We start from the raw sequence: 22,635 nt of genomic DNA, 5'->3' as shown, positions 1-22,635 counted from the left end.
AAGGTAATATACAATCATCAGCAGCACAATACCAACTAAAGACAGGGAAGACAGAAATATGAGGAAATATCATCAAAAGCAGATATATAGGCAGTCAGGCAAGCTGGACAGATAAGTGAAAAGGAGTACATACATGACCATCTGGTTGAAAATCTTCTCTTTTGTCATCTCTCCACCTTTCCAAACATGATATCCCTCTCCAAGGAATAGCCCTTTCTAGCAACATGCCCAAGAAGTTTCATCATCCTTGCCTCTTAGGGGCGTTCTGCTTGTACCTTCTTCAAGATGTGTCTGTTTGTTCTTTTGGTAGTCCATGGGGTATTCACTACTCTCCTCCTATACCAAAACTCAAAGCCATTGATTCTTCTGTCATCCTTATTCATTTTCCAGCTCTCAGATGCATAGCAAATGATTTAAAAAAAAACCATGATCTGAATCAGACTGATGAGCATGGCAAGGACAACTCAACAATAGATGGGCCTTACACAATGGACATTGTATAAGATTAACAGTAACACCAGAGAGTCACTCATACCTTAGACTAACCAACCCTGTAAAGCCAAAAGAACAACATTTGCCCAAGGATAAAGCCCCAAAGGCAGGGAAGTGTAGGATGATGTTGTTCTTAGGTGCCATCTAGTCAGGTGTGACTCTTAAACATAGGAGCAACAGATCTGAACCTTGCCCAATCTTGCTACCTCGCCCCCATCCTTACTATCACTGATATACTTGAGTTCCTTGTTACTGTTACAATCATTATGTCCATCCATCCTGTCCGTCCTGTCAATGGTCTTCCATTTTCTGACCTTCTGTCTTTCCCAGCATTAAGTCTTTTCCCAAGGACTGGTACCTCTTGACAACATACTCAAAAGTACATCAGACAGAGTTTCATCATCTTTGCCTCCAAGGATCACTCTGGTTGAACTTTCGCCAAGACAGATTTATTTGGTCTTTTGACAGTTCATGGGATATTCAGTACTCTACTCCAACACCATAATTCAAAGGCATCAATTCATCTATCATCCTTACTCGTTGTGCAACTTTCAGATGCATAGGAAGCATGAAAATACCATGGCTTGGATTAGGAATGCCTCAGTCTTTTAACTGACATCTTTGTTCTTTAGAACTTTGGAGAGGTCCTCAACAGCAGATTTTTCTAATGCAGCTCATCTTGATTTCTTGTTTGTTGTTACCTTTGCTATTGGTTATAAATTTAAGTGAAATGAAGTCACTTTAACAACTTCAGTCTTTTCTCCATCTATTATGATGTTGCCTCTTGGTTCAGTGGTGAGGATTTTATTTTCTTCATATTGAGATGTAATCATATTGAAAACTGTAGTCATTGATTTTTTTAAGCAAGTATTTCAAGTCCTCTTAACTTTCTGATGGTATACATAGGAATCAGATTGACTACATCGGTGGGAAGTATCACTGGAAGAGCTCAATATCAGCTCTGAAAACTAGGCCAGGTGCTGATTGTGGAACAGACCACCAACTACTCATATGCAAATTCATGCTGAAATTAAAGAAGATGAAATCAAATCCACAGGAACCAAAATTTGACCTTGAGTCTATCCCACTTGAATTTCAAAACTATCTCCGGGACAGGTTTGAGGCTGTGGGAGGATATCAAGAATATCATCCATGAAGAATTAAAAAGGTATCAAAACAACAATGAGATACCATCTCACCCAAGTAAGAATAGCAAAATTTAACAGAACAGCAAACATCAAATGCTGGCGAACTTGTGGAGAAACTGGAACCCTTATACACTATTGGTGGGAAAGTAAAATGGTGCAACCACTACGGAAGGCTGTATGGCGCTTTCTCAAAAAGTTGCAAATAGAAATACCATTTGGGCGCGCTCTGGTGGCCTAGTGGTAGGAAACTGCACTGCAATCCCAGAGGTGCACGGTTCAAATCCACCAGATGCTCTGCTGAAGAAGGAGGAACAATCACCTGTACCAGTCAGATCCAATTTGACAGTACACACATAAAAAGAATGAATGAATGAATAAATAAATAAATAAAAGAAATACTACCATTTGACTACTGGGAATATACCCCAAAGAAACCATAACTGCTACCCAAGCAGATATGCACACATCCATGTTTATTGCACCTTTGTTCACAGTAGCAAAGAATTGGAAACAACCTAAGTGCCCATCAACAAATTAATGGATAGAGCAGCTCTGGTATATTCACACAATGTAATGCTATGCTGCATTGAAAAACAAAGAACTCATGAAATAGTATACAAAATGGATAACCCTGGAGGACATTATGCTGAGTGAAATATATCAGTCACAAAAGGACAAATATCGCATAGTGCCACTGTTGTAAAACTGACCTTGGGGTTGGAGGGAGACTGAAAAAGAGGGTATAAATAATGTATCCTGCATAGAAACAGATGAGGGAGGGAACTGTTTAAAAGCGATATATGATGAGGTATTATTATCATGACAGGAGTCCAGAATGAAGGCTGCATAGTGGAGTGTACTTGGGGGAAGAGATTGTATAATAATGAAAGAATTTTTCTTTTACTATTCAAAGGGAAGAGCAAATTGGGGAGGGGAATGGACAGAGAGAAAAATGCAATAATGAATGAATGGAAATCCGAAGTCTGTAAACATTCATTAAAATTAATAACAAAAATTAAAAAAAAATAAGCAGGAAATAAAGAATTCAGAAGATCGTTACAAAGACAGAGGAGGAAGAAAAGACCAAAATCAATGTCAGAAGAGACTGAATATTGCACTAGAGCACCGAAAAGCCAAAACAAAGGGAAGAAATCAAGAAATTAAGGAAATGAACAGAGGATTTCAAAGGGCATCAAAGGAAGACAAAGCAAAGTATTAAAATGAAATATGCAAAGAGCTGGAGTCAGAAAATCAAAAGGGCTGAACTCACTCAGCATTTCTTAAGCTGAAGGAACTGAAGAACAAATTCAAGCCTTAAGTTGCAGTGCTTAAGGATGCTATGGACATAATATTGAATGATCCAGGAAGCATTAAAAGAAAATGTAAGGAGTATACAGAATCACTGTACAAAAAAGAATTGGCTGACACAGAAGAATTTCATGAAACAGCATATGAGCAAGAAGAGCCTGTGGTGATGAAAGAAGTTCAAGCTGCTCTGAAGGAATTGACAAAAAACAAGACCCCAGGAATTGATGGCATACCAATTGACATATTTCAATGCTGCCCTGGATGTGCTCACCAGGTTGTGCCAAAAAATCTGGAGGACAACCACCTGGCCAGCTGACTGGAAGAGATTAATATTTGTTCCCATTCCAAAGGTGACTAGACAGCGTGTGGAAATTGTTGAACAATATGATTAATATCACATGCAATGTGCAAGCAAGATTCTGCTGAAAATTATCCAGAAATGACTGGAACAACAAACACATCAACAGAGAACTGCCATATGTACAGGCTGGACTTAGAAGAGGTCGTAGTACTAGGGATGCTGTTGTTATGTGCTGTAGAGTCGCTTGCGACTCATAGCGACCCTATGTACAACAGCCCTAAACTCTGCTCTGTCCTGTACCAATCGCACTGTCTCTGACACTCCTATCCTGATTACCCCAGTCACTGAATCAATCCACCTCATAGAGGGCCTTCCCCTTCTGCGCTGTCCCTCCACACTCCCAAGCATGCTGTCCCTCTCCAAGGACCGTTCTCTCCTTACAACATGTCCAAAGTATGTTAGACGGAGCATCAGAATCCATGCCTCCAAGAAGCTGCCCGATTTAACCCTTTCCAGGATGAATCTGTTTTCCTAGCAGTCCGTGGTATTTTCAATACTCTTCTCCAGCACCACAGCTCAAAGACATCAATTCTCCTTCTATCCTCCTCAGTCATTGTCCAACTCTCTGATGCATAATACGTGATAGCAAAGACCATGGCCTGTATCAGACACACTAGGGATATTATAGCTAAAGTTAGGTGGATCTTGGCTGAAAGCAGAGAGTACCAGAGGAATGTCTATCTTTGTTTCATTGACTATGTAAAGGCATGTGACTATGTTGATCACAATAAAGTGTGGCTAACTCTGAAAAAAATGGGAATCCCAGAACACTTGATTGTGCTTATGCAAAACCTATACTTGGACCAAGAGGCACCTGTCAGAAGAGAACAAGGAAACACTGCATACCTTTTCAACCTGTATGCAGAGCAGATCGTCTGGGAGGCTGGGCTCTGTGAGGTGGAATGTGGCATCAGGATTGGAGAATGACTCATCAATAACCTGCATTATGCAAATGACACAACCTTGCTTGCTGACACTGAGGAGAACCTGAAGCACTTGCTTCAGAGGGTCAAGGACTGCAGCCTTCAATATGGACTGAAACTCAACATCAAGAAATCGAAGATTCTCACCACTGGGCCAGTTAGCAGCATCATGATAGATGGTGAAGAGTTTGAAATTGTTAAAAGCTTTCATTTGCTTGACTCCACAGTCAGCACGCTTGGTACCAGCAGCCAAGAAATCAGAAGACTAATTGCATTGAGAAAGTCAGCTGTCAGGGACATCTCCAGAGTACTGAAGAGCAACAATGTCAGTCTGGAGACTAAAGTATGCCTGATCCAGGCTATGGTCTTTGCAGTTACGTGCTATACATCAGAAAGCTCAGCCGTGACTAGGAATGACAAAAGGAGAATTGATGACTTTGAGCTGTTGTGCTGGAGAAGAGTACTCAATATACCAAAGGGTGCTAAGAGAACAAACACCTTCATCCTGGGTAGGGTGAAACCGAGCTGCTTTTTGGAGGCAAGGATTCTGAACCTCCATCTGACATACTTTGGGCATGTTGCAAAGAGGGATCAGTACTTGGAGAGGGACGTTATGCTTGGGAAGGTTGAAGGACAGCGCAGGAGAAGAAGACCCTCAATGAGATGGATTGATTCAGTAACTGGGGTAATGGAAGTCAGTGTGTCAGAGACGGTAAGGTTGGCATAGGATGGAGCAGGATTCAGAGCTGTTGTACATAGGATCGCTTTGAGTCACAAGCAACTCGATGGCACATAATAACTATTTAACTTTTGGCAAGCAAAGTTGTGTCATCTGCTTAATACAGATTGTTGATGAGTCTTCCTCCAATCCTGGTGCTATATTCTTATAATCCAGATTCTCAGATTTTTTTTTTAGCATAAAGATTTAGTAGATACAGAGGAAGGATACAACCCCAGTGTACACCTTTATTGGTATAAACCATGTAGTGTTTCTTTGTTCTTCTGTTCTGACAACTGCTTCTTGTTACAGGTTTTGTATGAGCTCAATTAAGTATTCTGGAATTCTCATTTTTTCTCAGTGTTATCCATAGTTACTTATGTTCCATACAGTCTCTGCATAGTCAGTAAAACACAAATATCTTTGTGACATTCTCTGCTTTCAGCAAGATCCATGTCTGGTGTCAGCAGTGATCTTCCTTGTGCCATGGCCCCTTCTGAATCCAACTTGAATTTCTGGCAGTTCCCTGTTGATACATTGTTCCAGTTGTTTTGTTTTGTTTTTTTAATAACCATCAGCAAAATTTTACTTGCATGTGATATTAATGATACTGTTTGATAAATTCCAGATCATATTGGATTACCTTTCTTGAGAATGGCAAAAAATATGGATCTCTTCCAGTCTGTTAGGCATGTAGGTGTCATCTTCCAAATTTCATGGCATAGACCAGTGAGCATCTCCAGAGATAGATCTGTTTGTTGAAATATATCAATTGGTTTCCCATCAATTTCTGAAGCCTTTTTTTTTTTTAGTCTGTAATTTAAACTTAGTACTCTGGAGAGGTCCCTTAACAGCAGATTTTCCCAGTGTAATTCATCTTTTGATTCCTTTACTGCTGGTGCCCAGAGTGTTGATTGTGGAGCCAAGCAAGCTGTGACTGTTAATAACCTCAGTCTCTTCTCCATTTATCATGATGCTGCCAATTGGCCCAGTGGTGAGAATCTTTGTTTCTTGAAGTTGAACTTCAATCCGTATTGAAGACTACAGTCTTTGACCTTCTGTAGCAGGTCCTTTTCGGTTTCAGTAAGCAAGGCTGTGGCATCTGCATAATGCAGGTTATTGGTGAGCCTTCCTCCAATCCTGATGACACATTCCTTCTCATAAAGGCCTTTGTCTTTGCAATTACTTGCTATGCAGCACAGATCTGGACAATGACTAAAGATGACAGAAGAAAAATTGATTCCTTCAAGTTGTGGTACTGGAGAAGAGTCTTAAAAATATCATAGACTTCCAGGAAAACAAATAGGTCTGTATTGGAGATGGTGAAACCAAATTTCTTCTTGGAGGCTAAGGTTTTGAAGCTACATCTCACATATTTTGGGCACGTGGCCAGGAGAGATCGGTCCTTGAAGAAGGCTGTCATGCTAGGAAGGGTGGAGGGACATCACAGGAGAGGAAGACCCCAAAGGAGATGGATTGATACAGTAACTGAGGCAATGGGGGTAGGTGTGTTGGAATCAGTGAGATGGCTCAGGACAGGGCAGGCTTCAGGACTTCTGTATCTAGGGTCACTATGAGTCGCAGGCAACAACAGTTTATACCTGTAAAAAAAATTTTCATTTTATACTGATTTGCTTACAAAGTTTGTATATATTGTTTTCACACTATCCCTCACTCATGCAGTGCTTCGTATAATCATTCCCATTCATAAAACCAATCACCAGTGAACTATGCCCCCCATTACCTTGTCCTAGCTAGTTTTTACCCATTTCCTTTATCCCCCCCTTTTTGTGCAACTTTATAATTTTGCCCCTGCCTGTCCTCACTCTTCTGTTCCCCTCCTTCTCCTCAGATCCTCATACACATTTTTCTATTTCTGTATTAATGGTCTTATGCAATATTTGTCCTTCTGAGACTAAGCTAGTTCACTCAGCATAAGTGGAGCCTTATTTTTATGCCAGTGCCTTCAGTGCAGCTTGAACTTCTTCCTTCATTACTGTTGATTCTTGATTAAATGTTACTTCCTGAAATGTTTCTGTGTTGACCAATTCTTTTAGTAACTCTGTATATGCCTTCCAGCTTATTTTGAAAGCCAAAAAAATGAAGGCAAGATGGTATAGGATAGAAGGATTAATAGAAATAAGAATGATGAGGAAGAAGTGGGGAAAATGTGAATACATTATAGGTATCAATATTATGAAACAAAATACATAAGAGTGATTGAAAGAAAAACCATTTTGCTTTGTAAGAGTTCACTCAAATCACAACAAATAAATTCAGTAAATAAGGGAGCATATTGAGACTTCATCTCATGTACTTGGGACATGTTCACAGAAGAAACTAATGTCTGGAGAAAGACATACTGGTAGTGAGACAAAGCAGGAGAGGAAGACTCAGAATGTGAGGGATTGACACAGTAACCAGGGTAACAGGGGCAGTGAGATTGGTTCAGGATAGGACAGAGTTCAGAGCTGTTGTACATAGGTTCAGAGCTACTGTGACTCACTATAAAGTCACAGATGACTCAGTGGCACATAACAACAACATGTAAAAAGAACAGTGTCAACAAAATGGACTGACACGGTGGTGCAATAGCGGGCTCAAATAGAAAGTTGTGAAAATTGTTTTTTTTTTTGTGAAAATTGTTTATGACTCTTTCTGTTGCATGTGGGGTCACTCTTGAGTTGGAACTGACTCGATATTACCAAACAACAAAAATATGTCAAGTGTTCTGATAGCCTCTGGGAATAGAAAGATGAGTAAAAACATTGTTTGTGACGCTGTAGGCTTACAGTCTAGTTGCAAAGAACCTAAAAGGGTGTGGGGGAAGTGGAAATAAAGATAAGAAGAAAGAAGGGGAAAAAATTATTTGCATTTGTGCCCAGCAAGGAGATTTTGAGCTATGACTAAAAATAAGGTAGATCAAAAAAGGTACTTGAGTTATTTTCAGGAATACATGGGCTGAACTGAACTTAAAACAGACCTTCAGAAAAGATCTAATAGTAACTTATTAAACAGCAGCTATTCTATTGCCATAAGTAGTACCCAAATTTAGATCTTTATTTCTTGCTTCTGGCTGCTTCTTACCCAAGCCATTGAAGAACACTATTGTTATAATACCTTCTTCCTAAAAGCCCTAATTTGGTCATATTCTTACTATGAGTAGAAGTATTTCTGGGGCGCTCTGGTGGCCTAGTGGCAAGGAGCTGCAACTACAATCCCAGAGGCTCACGGTTTGAATCCACCAGATGCTCTGCCGGGAAAAGGAGGGACAATCTCCTCCTGTACCAGTCAGATCTGATTTGACAGTACACTCACACAAAAGTAAAAAAAAATTAAAAAAAAAAAGATTTAAAGTATTTCTATTACAACTGATAGATTTTAAAAAAAAAAAATTCTGACACCCAGAATCCTCCTTTTTTCTGGTCCAAAATACAGTTTTGGCCCCACTGGAATAATTATCAGCCACTGATATGCTCAGAATTTCCCTGCTGCATTTGACAACTGTTTATCTCCTGAATGTCAAACAGCTTTGTCCAGCTACTTATTTATATCTACCACAGTTATATCATAGATACCTCAAACACAGTACATTCACAACTAAACTTCTCATCCCCCTTCAGCCTATTCTTTGCCCTGAATTCTGAGTCTCCACCAGTAGCTCTTTCTACCTTCATCAGCCCATTCTTCTCAACTAAAGATCATGGCGTCATTCTTTTACTGTCCTCTCTGGTCATCCATTAATTGTTCTTATCCATTTCTTTTTGCCTCTTTTACCTCCCAAGAATCCATTCCCTTGTTTCTATCCTTGTAGCTGCTGTAGAGTCAATCCTCAACTCACGGCAACTTCTCAGGGAATGGCAGGCAACACAGCCCAGTGCTTTGGCATCCCAGTGATCAGTTGTGAGCTGAACTGTTGTGATCCATAGGACTTAGAGCAGGCCATTTTTTGTTCTGTGGTCTCAGTTCTGTGAAGAGATGTAGTCCATTCCCAACCATGCACCTTGTGCACTGCAGAGGCTGTAAACAGATGTTAACAGAACTTTCAGACTATGATGGACTACGAAGTTAATCTTTGTGCTCTACTTCTGAAAAGTGATCCCTACTAACTAGAAGGAGATTATCCCACTGATATTAGGTCATTTTGGACTTAAAATGACCCCATAGGACAGAGCTTTTTCTATGCCCCCTTCCCCTGCCAGGTTAACTGTGACCCATTCTTAGCTCAATTGGGGTTCTCACTTCCACTTTTCACATGAAGGATGCTAATTCTGGTGTTCAGGGGCCTGTGGGTGGTTCTGCAGAAAGAGGGCAGCACTGCAGCTACAGCATTCCTAGGCACAGGACAGCTGCCTCTGGTACGGCCGGCAGAGGTCTCTTGTGACTGAGAGCTGTGCTGCCTCTCCTGTGTCTGGTGTGAGCTCTGGTGTTTGGGAGGGATGTGTTCAGTGCTTACATGCACAACTTGAAAAATCAGAAGATAGAAGGCCGATTTACCCTGGAAATCTGGCCTGCACAGTGCTGTGGTATAAAGTGTTTCTCTTTTTACACAAAATAATATTATGTTTGTAAGTCCTCCTTTCCATTTTAAGGCATCATCAGGAAACTGCACGCAGTGATCATTCCAGTATTACTTCATTTGGTCACAGAAGGCTGTGCCGTTCCATTGGACCACATAGCCAGGCAGACACTTCTAAAATCATTACAATCTTGTACTTTGAGAAACAAGTACATTCTTTGACCTGAATTACATGATGATTCCAGACAGCACATGTGTGTTTGCCACAGTGTAGCCTAAAACAAAATCATTAGTTAACCCAGTACTCTTTTCAGAGCCCGAAAACTTTAGCTTTCTAGGGTTATGACAAACCATTTGCTTTCTAAGTGGAAGAAACTAATTAAAAGAAATAGCTTAAAAATGAGAAATCAGTCTATTCTAGTTGGGTTTTTCCCCTGTAGTTGACTGTGATTATCTTTTAATGACCAATAATAAAATTGACATTTTTTTTATATCTGTTAGTGACTATCAAAACTGTTTGAAAAGCTATCAAGCAGAATTTTTAGTTAATTTTCAATGAATGATGATGCTTTTTAATAAAATAATCTCTTTGAGGGTGGAAAAAAAGACAGCTTGGTTGTCATTTTTACAAAATAGTGCCTAATTCCATCAACCAATAGATGGTCTTCTTTGGGACCCTTGTATTACTATGTGAGTATCTCTAACATTGCCTTTAACTGCCTTAGGTCTACATTCCCAGACAGATAGAGCTTCTTTTTAAAATAATACTGTGTTTTCTGTGAGAGTTTCCACAGAATATTAGGTTTATATATGACAGGTACTATATAGATTGTTCAGCAACATTAGATACCTTTTGCATAATAAGTCAGCATTCTCTTTAGTTGTGTTCTGGTTGATCCTTTTTTAACACTCTACTTAAAAAAAAACAACAACAAAACACTACTTTTCGTTTTTGCTTAACAGTAATTGTTAACCTTTTGGTCTCCTAGAGACGTATTATGCATCAGAGAGTTGGCCGGCAGTGTCTTCAGGGGAGGATTTCAGTTCAAAGTTTAAAATAATAATAATAATAAATTTAGGGCTATAGTCTTTTTTTTTTTTTTTTAGCCAAATTACCAAAGTTTATTTCAAGTTTGAATCAGGGCTATAGTCTTAAGTCTTGTAGTCTAAATTGGTCCAATTAAGCCTGAACATTTTAAGAATTTGAGTTTTGTTTCATGTTTTTCTTTTGTTCTTCCATAGTCTGTGTGGCCTTGTTCAGAATGGTTGGTAATGATAGCTATGCACCATTTAGTTCTTTCGTCCTGGTAGATGAGGCCACGGGTCATGTTGACTCTTATTTTTTTTTTTATTTTATTATTATTTCTTTTTTATTATTATTATTAAATTTTATTAGTTTTTATTATTATTTCTTGTGTGTGTACCATCAAATCGGATCTGACTGGTACAGGAGGAGATTGCCCCTCCTTCTCCAGCAGAGCATCTGGTGGATTTGATCTGTGCACCTCTGGGATTGCAGTGCAGCTTCTTGCCCCTAGGACACCAGAGCTCCTGACTCGTACTTTTTATAGACTAGTTTCTTCTCTGAGACTTTGGTTTCTTTCCTTTTCTTTTGTTATTAGTGAGTGAGACCAGTAGTTGTATCTAGATGGCTACTTCCAAGCTTTAAGACCCTAGATATTGCTTACCTCAACAACAACACCACAACACAGCACCTCATTAGGATGTAAAACATAAACTTTGTAATACCAGTTGACTGACCTATCCCATGATACAAAGTCACAAGCCTTTAAACCCAGAGAACCATTCTAGTAAGGTGTTTGGTTATATCTGAGAAATATCTGCAGTTTGGTCCCCTATGAATATAAATGTATGCACATATATATTTATACATAGAAGCTGCACTGCAGTCCCAAAGGCATGTAGTTCAAATCCACCAGCTGCTGTGCAGGAGAAGGATGGGCAGTCTCTTCCCGAGCAATTAACTGCCTCTAAAAACTGGTTGGAGGGTAAGCTCAGGGTCAGTTCCAACTCTACAGCAAACAAGTTATATATATATTTCTGTGTATACATATGTACTCACTTATGTGTATCCATAAATGTACATGCCTGTATACCTACTTACATGACCATACACTCCTTTTTTTGATACTGGTAATGTTGTTGCCAAATTATATATGCCATATATATTCTTTCTTTTTTTATAGGCTTTAAAATTTATTCCAAAAGATTAAGGGTTTTGATAATGGAAGTCAGTAGTATTTTTTTGTTACATTGAAATTTCATAATTATGTGGTAATTATTGTGATAATTTAAAAAAGATCAGAGATAGGTGTAAATGAACTTTATTGACCACCTTTGTTTGGTACAACTATCATTATAAATCATCAATTCAATAAAGACCAGTCTCTTATTTTCACTCAAGCATTCATACACATTTTTCTATAGTCTTAATTGCAGTAACCACAATATAATTACACTTTTCCAACTCCTTCCCTATGATTCTGATTTCCATTAATCCTTCTGTACTTCTCTGTACTTTCCCTTTCTTTAGTGATATTGTGCTAGTCATCCCTTTATTGGATAGTGCCTTACCCTTCACCATCTTAATATGTGTCTTATCTATTTAGGGCATTCTCCTGGCCTACTGATGAGAAGTAGCACTGCCAGCTCAAAGGCATGTGGTTTGAATCCACCGGCTACACCAAGGGGGAAAGATGGAGAGTCTCCTCTTGTGTGATTTACAGACTGAAACCCCACTGGAAGGTCATTTATGAGTTGGTTCTGACTCAGCACATAATCTATTTAATAATATTTTCTCCACTCTCCCTCCTTTCTCCCTGGTAACTGTCAAAGAATGATTCTATCTGTGAGTAAACATTTCCTTAGCTTTTTAAAATAGTGGTCTTACATATTTGTTGTTTTGTGACTGAATTTTCCCACCTAACATTGTCCTTTGGATGCATTATGTTATGCAGTGTTTTATTTATATACAATTCCTTATTTTTTTTCAATGTTGCATAGTACTTCATTGTATATCTAGTTTATCCACTTTTTTCCTTTGATGAACATTTGGGGCTTTTTTCCTGTCTCTTTGCTATTTATTGTATGGAATGCTACAGTGAACATGGGTATGCATATTGTTGTATGTCTGGCGGCTCCTATTTCTTTGGGGTTTTTACTTACTAGTGGTGTTGCTAGGGAGCTCTGGTGGCCTAATGGTAAGAAGCTGTGCTATAACTCTGAAGGCACATGATTCAAAGCCACCAGCTGCTCCTTGGAAGAAAAATGGGCTGTGTCCTCCCATGTGATTAACTACTTCTGAAAACCTGCCAGAGGGTCAGCTGTGAGTTGGTTCCGACTCAGCAATACACAATAAAAATGATGTTGCTGGGCCAAATGGTGTTTCTATTCTGAACTTTCTAAGGAAGCACCAAACCACTTTCTATAATGGTTGTACCATTTTATATTACAATCAAAAGTGTATGAGATGTGTTTTACTGTCTTGTTAAAATTTACTATTATTACTTACTGGGGTGAGATAATATGTCATTGTTTTGATTAGCATCTCTCTTCATAGGTCATTATCTTGAACATTTCTTTTATTCAAGATAATTCTTGAACGAATTCTATTGATTGACCATCTGAATGTCTTCATCTCTGCCCATGTTGTAATTTAACGTAATGTTGAGTTTAAATTGTGGTTTGAAGGGGAGCTCTGGTGGCCTAGTGGCAAGGACCTGCAACTACAATCCCAGAGGCGCACGGTTCGAATCCACCAGATGCTCTGCCGGGGAAGGAGGGACAATTTCCTCCTGTACCAGTCAGATCTGATTTGATGGTACACTCACACAAAAATAATAAAAATAAAAAAATTTAAAAAAATTGTGGTTTGAGTGAAGGTTTACACAGCATTTTTTTTCATTCTGCCCTTCATACACAATTTATTTTATAACATTAATTTTCATATCCATAATGAATTCACATTTCCTCCCTATAATTCTGATTTCCATTAATCTTTCTATACTTCTCCATCTATCCTTTTTTAGTAGTAATGTGCAGAACAGATTATCCGGGAGGCTGGGCTCTATGAGGAGAAATGTGGGGTCAAGATTGGTGGACGATTTATCAACAATCTGCGTTATGCAGATGATACAACCCTGCTTGCCGAAACTGAAGAGGACTTGAAGCACCTGCTGCAGAGGGTCAAGGACTGCAGCCTCCAATATGGATTGAGGCTCAATGTCAAGAAGACAAAGATTCTCACCACTGGACCAATTGGCAGCATCAGGATGGATGGTGAAGAGATTGAGATTGTTCACAGCTTTAGTTTGCTTGGCTCCACAATCAACACTCTTGGCACCAGTAGCCAGGAAATTCAAAGGCGCGTTGCCATGGGAAAGTCTGCTGTTAGGGACCTCTGCAAAGTACTGAAGAGCAATGGTGTCTCTCTGGAGACTGAGGTGTGTTTGATACAGGCCATGGTCTTCGCAATCACTTGTTATGCATCAGAGAGTTGCACAATGACCAAGGAGGATAGAAGGAGAATTGATGCCTTTGAGCTGTGGTGCTGGAGAAGAGTATTGAGAATACCATGGACTGCTAGGAAAACAAACAGATTTGTCCTGGAAAGGGTTAAACTGGGTGGCTCCTTGGAGGCAAGGATTCTGAGGCTCCATCTAACATACTTTGGACATGTTGTGAGAAGAGACTGGTGCTTGGAGAAGGACATCATGCTTGGGAGGGTGGAGGGATGGTGCAGGAGGGGAAGACCCTCTATGAGGTGGATTGATTCAGTGACTGGGACAATCAGGATGGGAGTGTCAGAGATAGTGTGATTGGCGTAGGACAGAGCAGAGTTTAGGGCTATTGTACATAGGGTCGCTATTAGTCACAAGCGACTCGATGGCACATAACAGCAACAACAACAACAACAACAGTGTGCTCTTCATCCCCTTATGAGGTACCACCTTTCTTTTCACCCATCTTAACATATGTCTTTTATTAGCTGTACTGCTCTCCCAATGCATGGGATTCGAGATGGGCAGTCTCCTGTGAGGTTAACTGTCTCTGAAAACCCACTGGAGGATCAGGTATGGGTTGATTCCAACTTGACAGCATCCAACAATATTATAAAATTGGTACCTATTAGTATCTATTTAACTAATTTTTATTCCTTCTCCCTCTTCTCATCTCTGATAACCATCTAACACTGATTCTTTCTATATATAAACTTCTGTTTATTTTTTTATAAGAGTGGTTTTATACAATAATTATCCTTTTGTGACTAAATTTTCACTTATATTTGATAGTTTATAATACAGTTTAGGGCTTCTAAGTTTGCTCCTATTTTTTTTTCTTTGATGACCTTTATAATTGTAGATTTTATGCTTAGATCTTTGATCCATCTTGAATTAGATTTTGTATGTAGTGTGAGGTATCTCATGAGTACTTCTTAGTGGCATTATTCACCTAGGTCAGGCTGTGGTCCTTATACTATTTGGAATTTTTCTCATCAATAAAAATGGCAATGTTTTAAAAAATAATTCCCTTCCCTCTCTCCCTGACCCATCACTGATACCCACAAGTGAACATTGGTCTTTCTGTCTGTATACCTACTTCTGAATATATACCTATTTTTGACTTCTTATAAAAATGGAATCATAGAACCGTTTAAAAGAGAGATGTAACTGGGTATTTCTGTCATCACAGGAGACTAGAGCGAGGGCTGCATGGTGGAGGGGACCTGGGGGAGGGTTTGTAAAACAATGAAAGAATCTTTTCTTTTACTTTTCCATAATTTTTGGACTCATGTACTTATAACTTGTTAGTCAAATTTGTGTCTTCTAGGTTGCAACACCCCCATGATACATCTTCAAGGATATGTACATGTACAGCCAAGCACAATCAATAAGAGTGCATCTGAATTCCAAAATCAATCTCCATAATAGTCTATGTGTTTCCTACTGCCAAAGGGGCCCTTTAGAGTAGTGAGAGAAGATCTTCACCCTGAAACCCACAGCGTCCCTTTTCAGCAGGAAGTAGCTAAGAGAATACGCCGTGCCCTTTTCCTTATGACTCAGGGTGAAGTCTCTCTCAGGGAGGAGTGATAGGGAATGGCAAAGGATACACTGACAAAGAAGATTAATCAGAACTGGCTTTGACAAGCACTGTGGCATTTGGACAAGAACAAACTGGGAGGAGGGTAGAGAGAATAGTGCAACAATGAATGAGTGGAAGCCCAAAATCTCTGTAAATGTTTATGAAAATTAATAAAATATAATTATAGAAAAAAAATGGAATCATAAAATTTGCCCTTATGTGATTGATTTCTTTCATTTAGCATTATGTCCAACTCCATCCATGTTATAAAATATTTTGAGAACTCACCATTGTTTTTTATGGTATATAGTGTTGCATTATTTGTATATACTACATTTTCCCCCCTGTGCAAACAAAGAGGTTTATTAAGAAAAGTACTTGACTCTGTATATGCTACATTTTGTTTGTCCTTTTATCTGTTGAAGACCATTTAGTCACTTTATCTTCTTTTTTCTACTTTTTTTAAAATTAATTTTAATGAAAGTTTACAGAGACTTTCCAGTCATTCATTGTTGTACTTTTCTTCCTACCCACCCCTTCCCCCAGTTCACTCTTCTCCTTGAAAAGAAGAAAAACTACACACCCATGTTTATTGTGGCTTTGTTCACAATAGCAAGGAGTTGGAAACAATCCAAGTGCGCATCAACAAACGAATGGATAGAGAAGCTGTGGTATATTCACACGATGGAATACTATGCTGCATTGAAAAACAAGGAACTCATGCAATATTATTCAAAATGGGTGACTCTGGAGGAGGACATTATGCTGAGTGAAGTATCTCAGTCACAAAAGGACGAATACTGCATGGTGCCACTCTTGCAGAATGGGACTGACATCAGGGTTGGGGTAAGACTGAGAAAAACTGGATAAATTATGTAAACTGCATTGAAACAGATGAAGGAGAGAATAATTTAAAAGTGATATAGGATAGGGTATTATGGTTATCACAAGAGTCCAGAGTTAAGGTTGCATAGTGGAGTGTACTGGGGGCGGTCGGAGGTGTGCCAGGGAGATTGTATACCAAAGAAAGAATTTTTCTTTTACTTTTCAAAGAGAGGAGCGAACTGGGAGGGGAAGGTTGGGCAGGGAGAAAAGTGCAACAGTGAATGAATGGAAATCCAAAATCTCTGTAAATGCTCATTAAAATTAACTGTTATTCAATCCCTCCCCACCCCAAGACCACTCCACTATGAAGCCTTCTCTCTGGACTTATGTAATGACAACAATACCCATTCATATATCCCTTTTAAACAGTTCTCTCCCTCATCTGTTTCAATGCAATATACATCATTCCTCCCCTCCTTTTCTATCTTCCCTCAACCCTGATGTCAGTCCCATTTTATAACAGTGGCCTTATGCAATATTTGTCCTTTTGTGACCAAGATATTTCACTCAGCATAATGTTCTCCAGGATCATCCATTTTGCATAATATTTCATGAGTTCTTTGTTTTTAAATGTAGCATAGTATTCCATTGTGTGAATAAACCAGAGCTGCTCTGTCCATTTGTTTGTTGATGGGCACTTTGGTTTTTTCCAGCTCTTTGCTGTTGTGAACAAAGCCACAATAAACATGGGTGTGCATATATCTACTTGGGTGGCCGTTATGGTTTCTTTAGGGTAAATTCCCAGCAGTGGAACTGCTGGGTCAAATGGTATTTCTCTTTGCAACCTTTTGAGAAAGTGCCATACAACCTTCCCTAGTGGTTGTATTTACACTCCCACCAATAGTGAATAAACCTCACCAGCATTTGATGTTTGCTATTCTGCTAAATTTTGCTATTCTTACTTGGGTGAGATGATATCTTATAGTTGTTTTCACTTTATCTTTTTTGATGAGGCAGGAAGGGTTAGCAATTGTGAATAATGCTACAGTGAACATAGATGTGGCAGATTCTATTTCTTGGGAATTGAACTTCTTATTTATTTTTTTTCTCCTTTATGCCTAACACTCAGTTGCTTTTCTTTGTTGAGCTGACTATTCAGAGTAGATTCTGTGACCTGCCCTCGGCATCGTCACATAGCCCACCTCCTCTTCTCTAATTGCTGCAGGAGTTCTTTGCATTTTTGTTAAGCATTGGCTTAGTAAAATCATCAGTAACTTAATTGTCTTTCTCTAATCTTATTAACATTTTAGGACTGTACAGCCTGGGAAAGGAGTCCTTGTTGGAACAACTCGCCCTGGAGTTTCGGACATGGGTGGTGTTGAGTCCTCGGCGCCTGGAGTTGGTACAGCTGCTGGGTTTGGCAGATGTGTTCACAGTGGAGGAGAATGCCGGCCGCATCCATGCTGTGGACCATGCAGACATCAGATATTCCACCATGGAATACTGGAACCAGACCCACCCCACCATTGCTATCCTTCCCACAAGCCGGCAGATCCACAGCTCCCACCCTGATATCCACATCATCCCGTACTCGGACCATTCCTCCTACTCTGAGCTCCGTGCCTTTGTAGCAGCACTGAAGCCTTGCCAAGTGATACCAATTGTCAGTAGACAGCCTTGTAGGCACTACTTTCATGACAGCCTGAGCCCGAGGCTCTCTCTGCCCCGGATTCCAGACTCTGTGCAACAGTATATGAGATCTTCCTATAGAAAACAGAGCTTCCTCAGGCCACTGGAAGAGAGGCTAAAAAAGCCTAAAAGCCAGGGTGTTGTGTTCGAATCCCTTGAGAAAGATGCTGATCAGTGTCAACCTGACAAGGACTCGAAGATAGTCAAGAAAGAGAACCTTTCTCTTTGTCCTAGGGGCCTTGAGAAGCAGCCCTTGCCAGACATCCACAGCAAAGAACGGGATGTGCCAGACCTTGTCTCTGCATCTCAGGGGATGGTTGCTGTGGTGACTGCCCCCTTAGGCCTGTCATTGCCATTAAAGGCTACAGATAAGATGTTTCTCTCTTCAAAAATTAGAGAAGAAATAGGTTTAGGACCCCCCATGGTACCCAATGGAATCAGCCTTTGTCCAGCAACTCCAGGGAAGCAGAATGCTTGCACGGACCAGGATGCTGCCCTGTCTCCCGGCGGCACAACTGCCCCTCTTCTGACTACTGAGTTCAGGGGTCTGGCACTAAAATACCTCCTGACTCCAGTGAACTTTTTCCAGGCAGAGTTCTGTTCGAAGAGCTTTGACCAGCAAGTGGAAAAATACCATAGAACCCTCGCTGAGGTACAGAGGCGAGTGCAGAATGGCACCCTTGTTTGATGTAGGCCTGCAGTTTTGATGATAGTGACTGAGGGAGCAGTTTGTTTAGGGCTTTACTTTCCTGTCTTCACAGGATCCCCAAGGACTTACCCTGCAACAGCACTTCCCAGTTCCTGTGGAATCCTTACTTTTGTAGTTGAGTTTGTTTGAAAAGTACTTTTCATTACAACCCTTTCACCATATACATGCGTACATTAAAAGCTCTGAGAAGTCCTGCAGGAGCGTTATCTATTTAACTTCATTTAACCCAGTGTTTCTCAGACTTCTTTGAACACATAACCCTTTTCTGTGGATGCAGAACTGTGAATCGCATGAATCGCACGAGTTTATTATTTCCCATTGTTCTTTTGTGTCAGATCCCATCCCTTGTGTTCCCATCTTCCTCTTTCCAGATTAAAGTCCCTTGGTGGTTCTGTTTTTAAGTTAAGAACCACAGTGCTGAGTGGCCAGTGTAATACGGTAGTGGTGGTTCAGGCAGCATGTTCCAGTTCTGAATGTCACTGACTTGCTGTGACCCCATCCAAATTACTTTCTGCTCCTGCCGCAATTCAGGAAGCAATTAAAAAATCTTGGGTCTGTGGTGAAAAATTCCGTCTCTGATTCCTTCATAAGGGACTACAGTTAATGTCACTGGCAATCCATCAGAGCAGAGTTGGCTAGGGGGCGGACATCCCTCCCTAAGGCAGTACCTGCCACCCAGCTGAAAGGTAAGGCTCTTAGCTTCCTGGAGTCCCTGACAATTTGGCTGAAATAAAGTTACAAAAAATCAACTATGCTGCCAGATATTCCTCTGATTGTTCACATAGCTGGGATATTTGTTGCTTCCCCCTACCCCTCCCTTTGGGTGGAATGGGGAGCGGGAGCACACAGCCTGTTTGTTTTAGTATCTAGAGAAGAGACCAGAGATGCCAGCTGGCTGGAATGGGTGGGAGTGTGCAGTTCTGCACTGTCCTTCTGCTTATGACCTGACAAAGTGCCAGACCCATAAGCAGGCCAACAGATAGCACGGCTTTGAGGGAATGAGCTCCAAAAGAGAACAGGCTTGTGGAGCTTGAGAGATGAATTTAAAAAAAACCAAAACAGCTTCAGAATGGAGCCTTGAACCTTGGAAATGAAGAAGGTTCTCGGTTCATTGAAAGACGGGGAGTTTTCCACTTTTGGAAGGAGATGTGAAGAGTAGAAAGCAAAACAGTCTTGCTCTTGGGTAAGCTGTACTCCCCTCCTCTGTTGTGTCAGTGACCTTGGATGTAAACTGTCCATGGGTTTACTAGGAGATGCAGCAGTCGACGGATTTGGTACAGCAGGAAAACATGGACATTGTCCTGGGCTTGAATCCAGGACGCTCTGCAGGCTTGTCAATAGTAGAACCTCAGTTCCTCATCTGTAAAACAGGGACTAAATACATGCCTCTGGTAATTTCTCTGTAGAGAAATATTTTGTAACATTTCCTATTTACTTGGCTCCACAGTCAACACTCTTGGTAACAGCAGCCAGGAAATCAGGAGACGAATTGCATTGGGAAAGTCGGCTGTGAGGGACCTCTCAAGAGTACTGAAGAGCAACGATGTCAGGCTGGGGACTAAGGTGCGCCTGATCAGGGCTATAGTCTTCGCAATTATGTGCTATGCATCAGAGAGTTGGACAGTGAATAGGGCTGATAGAAAGAGGATTGATGCCTTTGAGCTCTGGTGCTGGAAAAGAGTGTTGAATATACCATGGACTGCTAGGAGAACAAACAGGTTTGTCCTGGAGAGGGTGAAGCCAGAGTGTTCCCTGGAGTCAAGGATTCTGAAGCTTCATCTGACATATTTTGGGCATGTTGCAAGGAGGGACTGGTCCTTGGAAAGGGACATCATGTTTGGCAGAGTGGAGGGGAAGCGAAGGAGAGGAAGACCTTTGGTGAGATGGATCGATTCTGTGACTGGAGCGGTGGGAATACGTGCGTTTGAGATGGCTAGGTTGGCACAGGATAGAACAGCGTTTAGAGCTCTTGTACATAGGGTCGCTATGCGTCGCAAGCGACTCGATGGCACATAACAACAACACTTCCTAGCTCAGTGTCAAATATATGAATGCTGCTGTTAGCTGTTACTGAATTCGCTGTCTTGCCAATCTATGTTGGATCTTTCTGATCCCATGCTTCCCGGTCCTTTGCCATGATTGATTGGGGATAGGGCCATTGGGTTTTCTTTTTCACAAATACATAACTAGACCTTTCTTCCCAGCCTTGCTTAGCCTGAAAGCCCCACTGTTCTGTAAACTGTTGTGTCATAGCAGCCTATAAACCTCATTGACAGACATGCGATGGCTGCAGATAAGGTGCATTGACTAAGAATTGAACCCACGCTTTCTCCATGGAAGGCAAGAATTCCGTTGCTGAGATATCAATGCCTAAGTAGTGAATGATAGGTGGTACTTCAGATGTCGGTTCTAATAGTCTCTGGTTCTTTGAAAAATTATTCTGCACATAAAAGAAGAAAATTTGGAAATCATAAAAATATAAAGAAGAGAAAGACAATTATATTTTCTCCATGTAAATAAATGTATATGTTTTCTTCTAGTCTTTATATTTTTTTAATAGAAAGCTCTGGTGCCGTAGTGGTAAGGGCATTATACTGCCCACTCAGAGGTACAGATGAATCTACCAGGTCTCAGAGGAAGAAAGATGGGCCATCTCCTCCCCTGCAATTCACAGCCTCTAAAAACTTGCTAAAAGGTCAGCTGTGAGATGGTTCTGACTCAACAACAAATGACAAGTCTTTTAAAGACATTAAAATATGTAAATAGATAATTTTTTACAAAATTCAGATAATACTTTATACATTTGTATGCTATATTTTTCTTCCTTATTATCTCAGACATTCCCCCATGCCATTAAACATTATTAAAACATGTAATTGTAAATGATGGTGGTGGTGGTGGTGGTTATATGCTGTTGAGTGCCTGTGACCCATAGTGACTCTATGTACAGCAGCTCTGAACCCTGCCCTGTCCTGAGCCAATCTCACTAATTTCGACCCAGCAAACCCCATTGCCCCAGTTACTATATCAAACCATCTCATTTGGAGTCTTCCAATCCTCTGCTGTCTCTCCACCCTTCCAAGCATGATGTCCTTCTCCAAGGACCAGTCTTTCCTGGCCATGTGCCCAAAGTATGTGAGATAGAGCTTCAAAATCCTAGCCTCCAAGGCCATCCATGGTATGTTCAAGACTCTTCTCCAGCACCACAATTCAAAATCATTGACTCTTCTGTCATTCTTAGTCATTGGCCAGCTCTCTGATGCATAGCAAGTAGTTGGGAAGACCATGGCCTGGATCAGGCACGCCTTAGTCTCTAGGCTGATGTTGCTTTTCAGTACTCTGGAGAGGTGCCTGACAGTAGATTTTCCCAATGCAATTCATCCTTTGATGTCCTGACTGCTGGTGTAAAGAGTGTTGATTGTGGGGCCAAGCAAGCTATAACTTAACAACCTCAATCTCTTCTCCATCTATCATGATGCTGCCAATTGGCCCAGTGGTGAGAATCTTTGTCTTCTTGATGTTTAACTTCAATCCATGTTGAAGACTACAGTCCTTGACTTTCTGCAGCAAGCGCTTAAGATCCTCCTCAGTTTTGGCAAGCTAGGTTGTGTCATCTTCATAGCATGGGTTGTTGATGAATTTTCCTCCAAACTTATGCCACATTCCTCCTCAATAAAGCCCTGCTTTCCAAATGATCTGTTCTGCATATAGACTAAAAAGGTATGGAGACAATATGCATCCCTGACACACTCCTGGTTTCTAAACATGCAGTGTTTTCCTTGCTCTGTTCTAAGGACTGCTTCCTGGTCCAGGTATAGATTTTGCATAAGCACAATCAAGT

The 22,635-nt window shown here is 40.5% G+C and overlaps 1 protein-coding gene across 1 annotated transcript in view; it reads left to right on the top strand.

The window, feature by feature from the left end:
* Positions 1-18,773, top strand: part of DCLRE1B (DNA cross-link repair 1B) — a 28,701-nt gene extending 9,928 nt beyond the window's left edge. The window contains exon 4 of the mRNA XM_006895724.1: positions 17,707-18,773. Coding sequence (XP_006895786.1) covers positions 17,707-18,773 — 1,067 coding nt within the window. The remainder of the gene's footprint in view (positions 1-17,706) is intronic.
* The last annotated feature ends 3,862 nt before the right edge of the window (positions 18,774-22,635 follow it).

The sequence above is a fragment of the Elephantulus edwardii genome, unplaced genomic scaffold (genome assembly GCF_000299155.1).
Source record: "Elephantulus edwardii isolate Elephantulus edwardi_28Jun2011 unplaced genomic scaffold, EleEdw1.0 scaffold00174, whole genome shotgun sequence".
In the NCBI taxonomy this organism is placed as follows: domain Eukaryota; kingdom Metazoa; phylum Chordata; class Mammalia; order Macroscelidea; family Macroscelididae; genus Elephantulus; species Elephantulus edwardii.
This window is presented reverse-complemented; position numbering and strand designations above follow the sequence as displayed.